The 15,343-nt window shown below is 45.3% G+C and overlaps 1 protein-coding gene across 1 annotated transcript in view; it reads left to right on the top strand.

The window, feature by feature from the left end:
- Positions 1-15,343, top strand: part of LOXHD1 (lipoxygenase homology PLAT domains 1) — a 150,939-nt gene that overhangs the window by 81,394 nt on the left and 54,202 nt on the right. Inside the window, exons 22-28 of the mRNA XM_066617852.1 lie at positions 1,301-1,452; positions 3,412-3,545; positions 4,614-4,759; positions 5,767-5,871; positions 7,738-7,866; positions 9,987-10,151; positions 13,415-13,596. Coding sequence (XP_066473949.1) covers positions 1,301-1,452; positions 3,412-3,545; positions 4,614-4,759; positions 5,767-5,871; positions 7,738-7,866; positions 9,987-10,151; positions 13,415-13,596 — 1,013 coding nt within the window. The remainder of the gene's footprint in view (positions 1-1,300; positions 1,453-3,411; positions 3,546-4,613; positions 4,760-5,766; positions 5,872-7,737; positions 7,867-9,986; positions 10,152-13,414; positions 13,597-15,343) is intronic.

The raw sequence follows: 15,343 nt of genomic DNA, 5'->3' as shown, positions 1-15,343 counted from the left end.
TATGGTAAAATGGCAAATTTAGATTACCTGGACTTACTTGCTTGGTAAGTGCAAGTGTATGCAGGGGCAAATCTAGTGTTTGTGTTGGGGGGCCATGAGGAAAGGCAGCGGGCAGGCCTCCCAAGGTCACTTCCTTGGAGTTCCCAAAGAAGTGACCTCCCTCCTTGACATCCCAACTCCTTATTATCTCAGCCTCCAGGTCGGGGAGACCCACTCCTTCCAGCCACATGGTCTGCCCAAGATCTTGCAAAACCTTTGGTCACCCAGATCATCAGCCAGGCGTGAACTTGCCACCGACACCCCACCCAGTGGGTGTTCCTCTAGTGTCCAACTTCGCTCCCCATCCTGGTGGGCACCCTTCCCCGCTGGCACAACAGTTTAGGGGGAGCCACACACCCTTGCCCCCCCTTGGATTCACCCTTGAGTATATCTGTAAATCTAAGTATATCTAGGACATATGGGCAGTGTGTGCAACAAGTGGGAAGCCATGCAGAAGTTTGCCTGGTATTTTCCAGACTTCTGATATTTATGCTTTTTCTGAATTAAAACTGAAGTTGCACATCAACAGAAGAGGTTCACTTTAGAATGCGTAAATTTACCCACCTTTGGAAGAGCTCGCCCCTTGGACCTCTGCAGAGATGCTACAGGATGCCCGCTCTGTCCTCCTCTGAGGACAGGTAATTTTGCAGCATGTCTGTGGTGAGAGTGATTGAATGCTCCAATTACAATAGATATAGAAGCAAGGCAGACTTGTCCACACCTATTGAAGGATGGGTAGAAAGATGCAAGGACTGCAGCAAAAATTGACCAGAAAGAAGCAGGAACAGAACCATAAAAATGTACTTTGGTACCACCCTGCAGTTTGTTAATTTTGGGCCATAGCAATTATTACTTCTGGCACACGAAGAGTTTCCCTTGCATGCTAGTGTCCTGTTGTGTGGCTTAAGAATTATTGTGCTATCCGAAGCCTGGCTGTTGTTTTAGCCTGGAGTGGGGTGCAGAAATCCATCACAGTGTCACTTACAAAGTGAAAACAATTGTCACCCTTCAGTAAGTTTAGGCTCAAACTTTACATTAACAGTACATGAATTTCTCTGATTCTTTCCTCACTGGACTTTAAAAAAGAAAAAAAGACACAATGTGGCTTAGAACAGAACATGTCTGTGTGGACCAAGGCCACTTGTAGAGATGCTGCTCAAAGCTTTCAAGTCATTTTTCATCACAAAATTATCCACTCCAGCCACAGGGAATAAAAAACTTTTGTATATCTTAGTACAACATAATGGTTTCCTTTCTCCAGAAATAGAGTATGAAGTCCATGTCATCACTGGAAGTGTGTGGGGAGCTGGAACAGATGCTAATGTTTATGTGAGCATCTATGGAGAAAGAGGAGACACCGGGGAGCGCCACCTGAAGAGCTCAGACCACATGAACAAGTTTGAGAAGGGTCAGGTAAGAGCATAAGAGTGTTCATTTAATATATATATATAGTTTACAGCCCAATTCTAACGTGTGCTGGAACAGGCAGGCCAGGTCTGTGGCAGCCGGTTCGGCTTGCCCGCTTGGAAGCCCAAGGGAGCGGCTGCATTGCGGGTTCAAGACATCCCGGCTTCGGTTGCACGCAAAAGTCCCGCTGGCTGGCCCTCGCTGCCCTTAGGGGTGGGCTTGGCGAGATGGCACCAGGCGGGGAGACATGCTGCCACCCCCGGTTACTTTTACCGGGTACAAGCCATGATGTGTATGTGCAACCTCCTGATTATAGAAATGGGTTATGTCAGAATGCCAGATGCAAGGGAGGGCACCAGGATGAGGTCTCTTGTTATCTGGTGTGCTCCCTGGGGCATTTGGTGGGCCACTGTGAGATTCCAGTGGGGCTGTTCTTATGTATCCAGCGTGGGGTTGGGGGTGCCTGTGGCTCAGCCCAGGGCAAGGGAAATTAATTCCCCTTACCCCAGGTAACTTGGCAGCAGCTCCAGTGGGTCTACTTGGATCTGCTCCACCTAAAGAGATGGCGCAGATCCGAACAGCCTGGTGCCAGGCTGCCTAAGAGGGGGTTGACCAGGATGCCTGGGAGTTGCCTGCGAAGGGACTCCTAGGCCACCTGGCTCCATCCTCTGCCTGGTCCTCGGCTGTCCAAGGCCCTGCCTGCCCCCCACCCTGGAACACCACCGTTCCACCCTCCCCCTACCCTCCCCAAACCCCTGCGCTGGACTCAGTCAGCGTGAGCTTACCTGGGCGCTGGCCCAGCAAGGCTTGCTCTGGCCTCCCTCCTCAGTCTCTGATGTGTGCCTTCCTCTCTCCTCGACCTTAAACTCTGATGTGTGCTAGGTTTTTTTTCTCCCACATTGTCTTCACAGGGGCACTCAGCTTGCAACAGGCCACAGAAATATGAGTCAGGAACAAAATTATCAAACAGGAATTAAAATAATTTTATCAGGTAGTATCAAGCCCCAACGTGTTTTGAGCTGGGTTTCTTTGTCAGAGAGATATCTAAAGGCAAAACTATACTAATTTTAAGAAATGAGCACAGTTCTATTATTACATATATGCAAAGTTCTATATAAGTATTTGCAGATCATTTATTAAAAAATAGAAAATACATAGAAGTTGATGAATGTAACCAAATAGCCAAATGTCCATTAAGTCCATTAGACATATATAATAAATACTGAAATCACACATGGAATATTTAGGGCAGTGGTTCCCAAACGTTTACAGGGAAATTGGGAATCACACAAGTTGTTGCAGGGGGAGGGGCGAAGGCAAGGATTGCATATATGCAAAGGATGAAAGGGAGTGTTTTCAACTTACCCCTTTCTTGGGAGTGTGGGGAGCCTGTGGACACCACCGCAGGGCTCCCCAAGACTCAGAATTCTTAAAAACAGCTCTCCTGACCCACTTCTGGTTTGCAATCATGAAACCAGAAGTGGGTTGCGTAGCTATTTTTAAGCATTCTGAGGCTTGGGAAGCCTTGACAAGGCATAGTGGGCTCCCACACCCCCAGAAGGAAAGCAGTGCTAGGGGTAAGTTGAAAACACCCCCTTTCGTCCTTGGCAGTGACAAAATTCTGGCAATTGCATCACTGCCTTCTCTCTTCCCTGTCCCTTAAAGGGGCAGAGACAGGGTTTTCCCTGGCTGGTTGGTTGTGACCGACCAGTTTGGGAACCACTGATTTAGAGTGTATTTAGCAAACAATAACATATTCAAAGATTATCAAATGAGAATATTCCACATCAGAATATTTTGTGGAGCAGAGCGGTGTGGAGGTTGGGGGACAGATTTCTTTCACCTCTATTGTGGAGATGGCAGAGTTTAAAACCACTTTTAAAATGGAGAAATACTGAGCTCCAGGCTCCAAATCCATTAGCAACAGGCAGCCTTACAGCTAGAGCCCATTTTTCTGTTTTGTAGGTGGACATATTCACTGTCAAAGCCATCGACCTGGGAGAGCTAAAGAAAGTACGTATCCGACAGGACAATTCTGGAAGCAACCCAGCTTGGTTCCTGGAGAGAATAGAAATTATCGACACCAAGGAAGAAACCACGTGAGCACTGAGATGATAGCTGTTAGCATTTAGGGTTCTGGCCGAGTACGGGATCAAAGTACATCCTAACAGACTTGGTTTTAGCAGCAGCTTAAACATCTGTTTAAGACTACAGCATGGGTCTGGAGATTTAACCCTACCCCTGCCTTGGTACCAATCTGAGCCCCACAGACTGGCCTTCTATTGACTAAAGAAAAACTAACTCCATGAGGGTTAATAATGCTTTAAATAATCAGGCGCAGAGAAATCCCTTGCAACAAAAGAAAATGAATTAGTTATTATATACATTTCTAGGACTATCGCTATGTAAGATACCTTATAAAGTACAAGAGGAGAAGTACCTGCCCTGAGGGGCTTAAATCTAAAATTGGACACATGGGAAACTGAATAAGAGGAAGGCAAACAAGGGAATAATATGCATTTATTTCTCTTACAGGAATTTAGGTTGAGCTACCATTAGGTGATATAACAGCCCAATCCTGGGTTGTTTTGGGCTGTGGGATTAGGGATTAACAACAATGGAAGATGTTTCCACTGTCATAAAATGGCAGCTGATGGAATGCGCAGATCTCCATCAGTGACTATTTTCTGAGGTGACAGCACTCCAACCTTTCTCCCGCTATTATCTATGTAGTGCTGGAGTGCAGCAAAGACCATGCCAATATGCTCTCATTGCCTAAGAGTTGCCCTTGTGGTGGAAGGAGAAGGCATCTGGGCCCAGTGGCCAGTTTCTCTGGTTCAGTCCCCTGGGGCCATGAAATACCCAAATTTCCTGATTAATTTTGCCTTTGGCTCAGTTCTGGTTCCATATACCCAGCTGTGAGGTGCAGATGAGTTGTAAAGGACTAGAAACAAATGGATGACAGAGTCTCTTGGCTTCCTTTCAGACTGTTTCAGTTTCTGTTCTTTGTCTACATTCAGATTGTGTAAAGTCTGCCCTGGTCCAACAATAGGATGCTCTTTAGCTCAAGCTACTGATGGCTTGTCCCTCTTAGAGATGACTCTTCTCCAGATGCGGTGACCCAGAGCTGACTGAGGACACGGTGCTAATCAGTGTTGTTCTTGCAGTTATTATTTCCCATGCCAGAGGTGGTTGGCAGTGGAAGAAGATGATGGTCAGATTGCCAGGGAACTGGTCCCAGTGGCTGAAGCCTTTGTGAAGAAAGATTCAGATGATTCCGGTGCTGTTTCAACACTTGGCCTGGAACAGAAAGGTTTGCAGTCAGCCTGTTGCAGTTTCCTCCTTACTAATACAGTAAACAAAACTAGACATTTAATACCCGCCTTGAGTCCCTTCGGGGAGAAAGGCGGGGTAAAAATAAAGTATAATATAATAATAACAATAGTATCAATAATATCAAATATCAAATAATGTCAAATATTATCAGACTGAAGGTTGCCAACATACAATAGTATCAATTACAGGGATGGGCCATAGCACCAGGATTTGGAGTGCCAATTTCATGGCAAAAATCCCTGTGATTGGCCTCACCCTTGTGGTTGCAGACCACCAAAGGTGAAAAGGTTTGACCTGAAAATACCTTCAGTGTCAATTGGGAATGCATCCATGATGGCAACTCACAGGGCCAATTGACAAGGCAGTTGGGAGAGAAGGAGAGAACTACTAGAATGTATCAGGTAGTTTGTTATTTACGTATGTATATAATTTATTATAAATATTTATAGCCCACTTTTCCAAACAATTATGTCCAAGGCATCTAACAACATATTAAATACCAAAACTAAAATATGATAGTCATGAAAAACCCTAAAATAAAAATGAAAACTGACTAACAAGTAGCAAGTGCAACCGATAACATTCACTAATCCAATGAGATGCATAAAGCTTTTCAGATCTTTTGCATCAAAAAAGCCCCTTATCAAGGTCAAGCCCCTTAGGAAGAGAGTGCGACGATCTGGATGGAGATAGGCACAGAGAAGAGTCTTGTTAGCAACTCTTAATAACCTGGGCAGGTTCCTATGGACTGAAGGGTCATGTGTATCTGATCTATGAATAGTAGTGTCTTCCTGAGCCCAAGATTTTGTGTTCTGAAAAAGAATGAATAATTTCTTGCTGTAATTTATATCTCCAACTCATTCACTACATTGGGGCTGACCCCCTACTCCTAGAGAAATACACATGCAATGGAACAAGAGAGGAAATCAAATTTGTAGGCACTCAGAAGTCACCTTTCCCAACAGAGGTTGTTATTTCTGGCAGCTCAATCAACTACGTTCACTGTGACTGTGAAAACTGCAGACAAGAAGTACGGTGGGACGGATGCCAATGTCTTCATTGTTCTTTACGGAACCAAAGATGACACAGGTAAGAACCCAACACAGCCCTAGACAGTGGCATAGCTAATGATTGTGTAGCCCAGAGCCAAGCTCAAAATGATGCTCTGGATGTGATGTCACAACCAGAAGTGATGTCATGCCCAGGCTTTTAAAAAAGTGAAAACTGGAGGAAAACCCGACTCCTCCCCCCAGCACTCACCACCCACTTGCTCTGCCCCCTCCCCCCAGCCAGTGGGGGGCATAGTTAAGGCATCTATCTGCTACCTGGAATCAAAGAAGATTTTGTAGCCTCCCCCCCCCACACACACACACAACAAAATCAAATTTAATTAAGTAAATTTTAAAAAAATGTGCCCCTTATTGGTTCGAAACACTGTGCAGGGGTGAAGAGGGACGGTTATTATCCCCCTGCTACATATAAGAGGAGCACCACTTGAAAAAGTGCCTCTTTACCCAGGTAGCAGGCATAACTGTATTATGATACATGGAAATGAGAGCTAACTGATATTAACACCTTATTGGTTCCATTCTGTATCATAATAACATCTCATTGGCTCTCAGAACAATCAGTCTCATAGGTCAGTTTAGAGTTAAGAAATCTACTTTTTGTTCCATACCAAGGTTTTCACAATTTTGGCCACTAGTGTCAAGCTCAGCTTGTCGTCGTCCCCCAAGCTTGTTGCCTAGTGCAATTGCTATTCTCTGCACCCCCTTAGCTACGTCACTGGCCCCAGAAAGAAATGGTGCATTTTGGCCACTCATTTAATTATCTGCCCTGGAACAAAAGAATTGATGCAGTAGTTTTATCTGTCTTTTCACTCTCAGAACAATATCTGCTGAATACTAGAGCAGCTGAATCAGATCAGAATTTTCAGGACATGGATATTTTCAAGCCTTTTGGCTTAGTGTCCAGACTTGATTTTCTTTTCTTTTTGCATTTTCCTAGAGCATCTCAAGATTCCTTTTGACTGTTCAGTGCAAAGCAAGGGACAATTTGAAGTGCATTGGATCTGTGTAAATCTCCTACCTATTCAACAGTTATATATATTGTTAGATTGTCTGACATTGGGGGAACACAGACATCCATGAATGAATGCTGACAATCTTTGATGGATTTCATGAATGCCTGAAGTTAAGTAGAAATATATTTCCCTGATTTTTGAACATACGCCAGTGAATGATTGAACTGTCACAATTGGGTGATTGCAAACATCCATCAATGTCTTTCTGAGTTTTTGGACATTCACCAAATTTGTCTCGGATTGTCAACATTAACACAAAATTTTGGACGTTCACGGTAATGTCATAGTAGCCAAGAACTGTAAGCTGGAACATGTCCAGTTTGACATTCGCCTCATGCCCGATCTTGTCTGATCTTAGAAGCTAAGCAGGGTCAGGCCTGGTTAGTACTTGGATGGGAGACCGCCTGGGAATACCGGGTGCTATAGGCTTATACCATAGTCTTTCGAGACTGAAAGTTGCCAACCATTTTGAGGATTATTGCTATCGTGTCTATAAAGTGGCATCAACCTCCTTCTAAAATATTGTATACAAAAACTTTGTTTAATCATTGCCAGCAAATCTGAACTATCCTATGTTTCCATTCCATATTGTTCAGTTTGGGTCCAGGATCACTGCAATGAGGTATCAGGGCAAAACATGATCTCAGTCCCAAACTGTACTTCACTTCAGAGTCTCTGGAGCTTACTTTCTTTTGTGTGTGATCAACAAGTTTGGAGGTAACACCTCCATATTGACCAGATCTCTCAGGAAGTCCACCAAGATGGTGCCACTCTTGATGGAGCCCCGAGTGGTCAGTGCCTTGGCAGATGTAGCTGCCAGTCCAAGATTTCTTTCCTGCAAACAATGGGAGTCTGTGATTAATGCCATACAGGAACAATCTACTTGATGGCCTCCAAGAAGAACAAGAACAAATTTGAGCGAGGGAAGACAGACGTGTTCACCGTGGAATGCGTGGACCTTGGAGACTTGAAGAAAATAAAGATTGGCCATGACAATAAAGGTATGTTTCTGGGAGGTGATATGGCTGGCCCTGGCATGTTCCTTTGTATACATGTTACATCTGGTTACTTATACATTGACTGTCAAGCTGCTTTGGGTCCCTTCAGGGAGAAAGGTGAGATATAAATGAAGGAAGGAAGGCAGGAAGGCAACCTCTAAACCAGTATTATTCAGGGGTTTTCTCCTGCCCCCAAAGACTGCTGCTGTTCATGGCTCCTGCAATCACCCACTTACCTCAACTGTGTATTCTTGCGCTAAGTGTCCCCCTTTTAAACAAAAGATGGCAGCACCCATTGTGCCTCTGCCTGAGACCTCAGGGAGCTTCTCCCAATCAGGGTAGGCAGTACTGGACTAGATGGACCATTAGGCCTGATTAGTATAATCAGGCCTGAGGGAGAGGGAGGGCAGGGGAGCAAAATACCCAGGGCCTAGCAGTGGTGTACGCAGGGAGAGCAAGGGGTGCAAATGCCCTGGGCATTGCGCTGGGGTGGTGGTGCTGCAACCTGCTTCCTGGGGTACACCGCCGAGAGTGGCTGCAGGAGTGCAGTCGCTCTCGGCGTGGTTGCCTGCTACTCTTAGGGCTGCCCCCTCCCCTCCACTTTCTTTAAAGGGGAGGAGGGAGGGGCGGCCCTCTGTTCAGTGGGGAACTGTGCCTAGAGTGGCTGCACTCCTGCAGCCACTCTCAGTTCCCGGTTGTGTCTGAGGCTGCACCCTCTCCTCCCCTTGAAAGAAAGGGGAGAGGGGCAGTCCTCAGAGCAGCAAGAAGCGGCATGCACCTCCTTTGATTGCGTGCTGCTTCTCTGGCTCTGACAGAGCCTTTTGTGCCGCTTCTAAGCAGCACAAAAGGCTCCATTGGAGTGCTTTGCAGCTACTGGAAGGCCAAGTGCCACCTTCCTCTTGGAAGCAGTGCTCACCCCTGTTCAAGGTGCCGCTTCCAGTGGCCCCAAAGCACTCCGATGGAGCCTTTTGCACCACTTAGAAGCGGTGCGAAAGGCTCCATTGGAGCCTGGGGTGCCTCCCCCTTTGTTTCAAAGGGGGGAACAGAGGAGGCAGCTGTGCAGAAGTAGTTGCGGTGACAATGATGTCACCACAATTACTTCTGGGTTGGGGGTGGCAAAGGCAGAGATGGTCCTGGGCAGGGGGAACCCAGGACTACCTCTGTGGCCTAGGCATTTGGGGGGCCCAGGCTATGACAAAACAAACTATGGAGTACAAAACAAATTTGTCCCATTCTGATGAATGTTTTCATTTAGTTTCAACCTGGCTCATGTGAAGTTAAAACTGTAAATTAAAAACTTGTTTAAAAAAATGTAGTAACATCTGCTTCATAGGAAAATTTAGGAAGGGGCATCTTGCCCCGTACCCAGTGCCAGATCTCAGCGGCCCTGTGTAGGATAGGACAAAATAGTGACCAGGACAAGACTGCCCATGAGGTGAGTGAGGAAAGTGGGGGTGGGAGTAGGAGAGGTGGCTGACAGCAAAGAGAGACGTAGGAACCTCACTGCGCCCTGCTCTGCCAGCAGCCCAGCATAGATCAACCCTTCTTTGCCACCCCTCCTTTTAGCTTGATTTACTATAGGAGCATGTGTGTGAAAGGGCCCAATTCACACTGGAATGGGTGCTTGGGATGTCTTGCAAATTTCCAGGCACCAGTGGGATGGCTGCACACATTTGGAGTGTATATAGATCTCTTTGGCAGGGCACAAGCTTTGGGAGGGGCCATTGTTTGGAGGCAGTGCACAAGTTTTGTATCCAGGTTGAATCCCTAGTTAAAGAGGTATCAGGTGATGAAGAAGACCTCAGGGAGCCTCTGCCAATCAGGGTAGGCAGTACTGGACTAGATGGACCAATGGTAAGTCTCACAGCAGCATCATATGTCAATGTTCCTTTTTAAGGAACATTTTAAGCCCTTTTAAGGAACATTTTGGAGTTTGCACATTCCTTTGGATGAACCAACTACTGGACCTGCAAATTACAGAGTTCACTGGCAAGTCTAGGTATTCAGGAGCAGCTGTCTTTGTTTAGATGGGTCTACTCTGCTGTAAATGGATTGTGGGTTGCACTGTAAAAGCCTACACAGACAGTATCATTAGAAACTGAGATTCTCCTGCTCCATTGCAGGTAAAGCTTCGGGTTGGTTTCTGGAGTGGGTGGAAGTGGATGCCCCCTGCCTTGGTTTGTGCTTGGCGTTTCCTTGCGGTCGTTGGCTGGACAAATCCAAAGATGATGGAGAGATTGAGAGGGTCCTCTTTCCTGCATCCTTGCAGACAAGGACATATGTCCCATGTGAGTAGCTGAGTAGCAATGCTCTCTAACTACCACTGGGTGATAATCAATATGCAGCAGAAGTCTTGAGCCATAGAACACTCAGCATATAATTAACTAGCTGGGGGCATGGCAAGGTGTGTGCGCTGCTGGACTCCCGATGAGGGAAGTCACGTGGGAGCCCGAAATCCAAGGCACAATGTGGTAACGTCCTCTGTTTGCGAATCAGCCTACCTTTAGCCCTTAAATCTGCAGCGCATGACATGATGTGAAGGCTGATTGAAGCTTTCACTTTATATGACAAAGTGCATGCACAGCACTGTCAGTTTGTGAATGAATGGCACTCTTAAACTTACAGGTTTTCCTGCAGTGAATACAGAAGCAGCCACTCGAAAAGGATTTCACCTGATTTCTGTATTTATTGCAGGGGCACTTCTGAACTTGAAGGCTTATGTGTCCTTTGCAATCTATCTTGATGGCATCGCATGGACATTGAGTGCTTTCTGAGCACATTCTGAGTATTGTTCTACTACTTGACTACTGACTCAGGGCCAAATCCTATCCAACTTTGCAGCACCCGGGCAGGCGCAATGCAGCCCCAAGATAAGGGAACAAATGTTCCCATACTTTGTAGGGGCCTCTGTGACTGCCTCCCCAACAAAGGAAGCAGTGCCTACCCCATTGGCATGGCTGCACCGGCACTGGAAAATGGGATAGGATCAGGCCCTCAAGTATTCTAGATAGCAGTAGTCAGAAAAACAACACAGTATTATAATTATGCATTCCCTTGCTGCCCGAGGTAGGCTAGGTGAATACTAGTGCTCCTCTGAACTCCCCCTCCATCACCACTCCATTTGCAGGCAGCAAAAATGGAGGGGGGGGAACATTCTGGTGATTCACTTTAGCCCTGCTTAAATGAATACTCTGTGCTTCCAACAATAATCTAATTTTCCAACCATTAACCTTGCAGATTATTTTGTTAGTTTGCAGGAGGAAAGTAAAATGATTTCATAGCATTCCGTGAGATTTGGTCACTGCCAAGAAGAAAAAAGCTCATGTGCCACTGCACATCCCAATTAAAATTGCTCCTCGGGGCATGTGACTGAGATAGGAGAGTGGCTTTCAGCATTTTTGCACGCAGGCTGCAATATAAAAACAGTGTTCTCTTGATGGCATCACTTCCTGGGCATCAGAACCTGGAGTGCCCCCTCCTTGCACTGCTTAACCAGCCTTGTTGCTTGTTGAATTGTGCAGAGGCCCCCTGGCAGTGCTAGGTCACAGGTAGCTTAAAATGCACAGAACTGATGGGACTTGTCCTGGCGTGACTGGAGTACTCTTAACCCTAGCCAAGGCTGCCAACTGACGAGATAAATAAAACAGTTGGGGCTATTCCTGTATCTTTAGTAGAGAGCTATTGTTTAAACTCTTTATTTTAACATTGCATTCTTAACCACCACACACAGTCCCTGTTGTTTGGCCCTGTTGTTTGGGATGTCATTTAGAATAACAGATTATACTAATTCAAAAAATCAAGGGGATCATTGGGGTTGAAAAGCTCATAACCAAAAGTTGTGCTTCGATACATGGGCTAAAGCTCGCTTATAACTATATATTTTGTAAGCAATAAAGTACAATTGAGGAAAATCTGACTACTGTAGTCTTTTTATCTGAGAGTCCAATCCTATCCCCAGTAATGCTACAGCATGAAGCCACACTAAAAGGGCACTCACTACATGCTGTGGGGGCAGATGACCCAAATGCAAATGGGAGATAAGTAAAAACATTTTTTCATACCTTTCTTACATCACCCATTTTGGTGACATATGGGTAAGGAGGGAAAAGGGGTGCATTGACTGCTGTCAAATCTACCTTCTCCCTCCATGTACCCACCCCCAGTACCTCCCCCATCCCACCGCTTCCTATTCCACCTTACCTACACCAAAGCAGGTTGCCAGCTGTGTTGGTTACAGGCAAAAAAAGTTACTCTTCTACCCAGGCTGCTTGCAAACCAAGGCACAAAAACTCAGACCCAAAAATTTAAGACCAAAGGCAGTTTACTCACAGTCTGAAGCAGACTTATACAAACAGTTTTCTCACATCAAGCTTCTTGAAACTGGAAGACCAGGAGTCCTAAATAGTTGCCCCTGGAGGCATGTAAGTGTGATAAAACAATAGTTAAAAACAGAGATTAAAATACACTCTCCTGTACTGCAAAAGTCAGCAAACAAGAAGCTATATATACACAAGGAGGAATCAGCAAAAGGACACACCCTTTTGACCATTAAAGGAACCACATACAATTTCATTTTTAAAGAACTAGATACTGAACTGATGGATACGACTCAGTGCTGCTGTTCCCCAACAAGCCGCAGTAGTGGGCCTCCAACATTGCCACCCCTTTGTGGCAGTGGCTCAGAAATGACTGTCAGAGTTGCACTCCATGAGTTGTTGACAACCAATTTATGGCAGCAGGATGCATGTTTTGATTGGGCTGCATGTAGCTGACTCTACCGCAGTGACATGTTTTGCGGTACGGAGCTGAACATAATTACCTACTAATTACTGCAGATCAGAGTGTTGTTTAGTTAGATTAGAGATTTTCAGCCACTGTACCACTGCACATTGGTGTGCTGAGAATTGTCCCCAGGTGTGCCGTGGGAGTTTGGCAGAGGGTCAGTTATTAGTAGGGCTGTACATGTAAATGTAATAAATTATATTTTTGAATTTAATAAGTAATGTAGTGTTTGAATTAACCACAAGAAATCAATACACAAATGTTTTTAGCTTTTCTTTTGTCATGTCCTATGTTTTTCTTGGATGTCCTACATTTTGGGGTGCCTGGTCCTGTTTTGTGGTTATGGCATCTGGTCACCTTAGGCAGGTAAGAAAACTAGGGCACTGCAGGTGAGGCAGGTAAGGCGGCCAGACGATAGGTGGGTAAGGCAGAGACACCTAGAGAGAGAATCACACAAACAAAGCCAGAATCTAACGATTGTCTGGGTAAAGAGCCAGCTGGGCCTGAGCTGGAAGCATTTATTTTATAGACAGTTAGGGGAAACCAATGGATTACCAGGTAGGCAGAGCCTGGGGTGACAGTACTTGCTCATCTTCCTCTACTCTGGAACCTCTGGAAACCCAACTACTGAAAGCAACCCCATGCATACCATTCTGTTTAAATATGCATGATTCTTGTGCTTTTAGTGATTTGATCCAATGATCCACTGGGGGAAAAATATCCTTTTCATTCATTCTCAGTGCCTCATCTCTTTCTTCACTTGGTGCAGTTGTCCCCTACGAGGTCACTGTTTACACAAGTGACATTTTTGGAGCTGGTACCGATGCAGATGTCTACATTGTGTTATATGGAGCCAATGGGGTTTGCACTCAGAAGAAATTCTTGTGCCAAAACAAGAGGGAGAGAAGGATGTACTTTGAGAGGAATGCAGTGAATCAGTTCATTGTTGAGGTAATATAAATTGTACAAGGTTGGTGTTACAACTGTACTTCTCCGCTGTAGCCTGCAACCTGAAAACTCAAAACACTTTGCTTTTAGAATAATGTCGTCCTAATTTGAAATTATTTATTTTTTCAGCAACCCAGTGGCATAGCTAGAGGGGGTGCAAAGCACTAAGTTTTGCGGGCACCTTGCAAGAGGCCCCTCCCCTTTGGAGCCATTCCTAATGCTTAGGTTTTGCTCCCTGGGAGGGGGAGGGGCCTCTTGCACACCACGTTCAGGCGCCCGCAAAACTTAGTGCTTTGCACCCCCTCTAGCTATGCTACTGCAGCAGCCAATATAATTATTGAACATGAGCAGCCAACATTCATGTAATACAGCTTTTTCTTTTTTTTTTGAAGATTATAAGGCAATGTGAAGGAGAAAGAAAAGGGCATAAAGACTAATGTGAACCATTAAGCAACGGTGAAACCTTGTAAAATTGTTACAAATCTATGAACACTGTATTCAGATTCAGCATCAGTGGATGCAGGCGACAAAACCCCACCCTGTACTGATGCACTTCCTGGAGCCCTGCCCCCATCCAGCATGCTTACGGTGTTTTTCTGAAATGAGAAATACTGCTTGTAGAAAGAGACTATCCCCATATTTAGTGAGTCCAGATCACCCGCTGCTCTGAATTGACTCCTTTTTTATAGTTTTACTAGCTGATCTGCTTTGTATTCTGCAAAGGATGTCCTAAAAGCGTTTTGAAAACTGTTAGAAGCTACACATTTAGGAGATGATTTGCTGGCGCTGTGGAAAGCAAGAAACTTGCTTTTGTTGTTTTTGCTGGCTTATGTCTTGTCTGTCTTTAAAGTCACATGGCATTTCATTGCTATGTATAGAACAAATGAAGACTATTTATTGGGGATGGGCAGAAGAGGGCAAAAATCCTTTCTCCCCTGTGTTGTTAAGTATTTTTAGATAGAGAGCATTTTAATTCTTACTGTTCCAAGTGGGGGATGGGTAACATTATCTTGAACAGTCAGGAGAAATCAAAGGAAGACATTGTCATCAAGCCTTACGTCCAAAACTAAAAAAATTTGTGATCCCCTGATTGCAACTGTTGATCAACAAGTAGAGGCTCACAGTAGAATCCTAGGCATATCTACTCAGAAGTAAGACCTGGATTCATTGGGGCTTACTCCCAGGAAAATGTGCAAAGTTAAAGGATTGCAGCCTAAAAGTCCCAAAGCAAAGTGCAGTACACACCTAAGAACATAATAACATAAGAAGAGCCCTGCTGCATCAAGCCAAAGGCCCATCTAGTCCAGCTTCCTGTATCTCACAGTGACCCACCAAATGCCCCAGGCTGCACACAAGACAACAGACACAACCTGCGTCCTGGTGTCCTCCCTGCATCTGACAATCAGAGGCAGCCTACCTCTAAAACCAGGAGCTTGCACATGCCTACCATGACTTGTAACCCATGATGAACTTTTCCTCCAGAAATTTGTCCAACCCCCTCTTAAAGGCATCTAGGCAAGATACCAACACTACTTCCTGTGGCAAGGAGTTCCACAGACTAATGACATGCTGGGTGAAGAAATATTTTCTTGTGTCTGTCCTAACTCTCCCAACACTCAATTTTAGCGGATGTCCCCTGGTTCTGGTGTTATGCGAGAGGGGAAAAAGCATCTCTCTATCCACTCTATCCCCTGCATAATTTTGTATGTCTCAATCATGGCCCCCTTGTGTCCCCCCACCTGTCTGGGGA

This window comes from Tiliqua scincoides, chromosome 2 (genome assembly GCF_035046505.1).
Source record: "Tiliqua scincoides isolate rTilSci1 chromosome 2, rTilSci1.hap2, whole genome shotgun sequence".
NCBI lineage: Eukaryota > Metazoa > Chordata > Lepidosauria > Squamata > Scincidae > Tiliqua > Tiliqua scincoides.
This window is presented reverse-complemented; position numbering and strand designations above follow the sequence as displayed.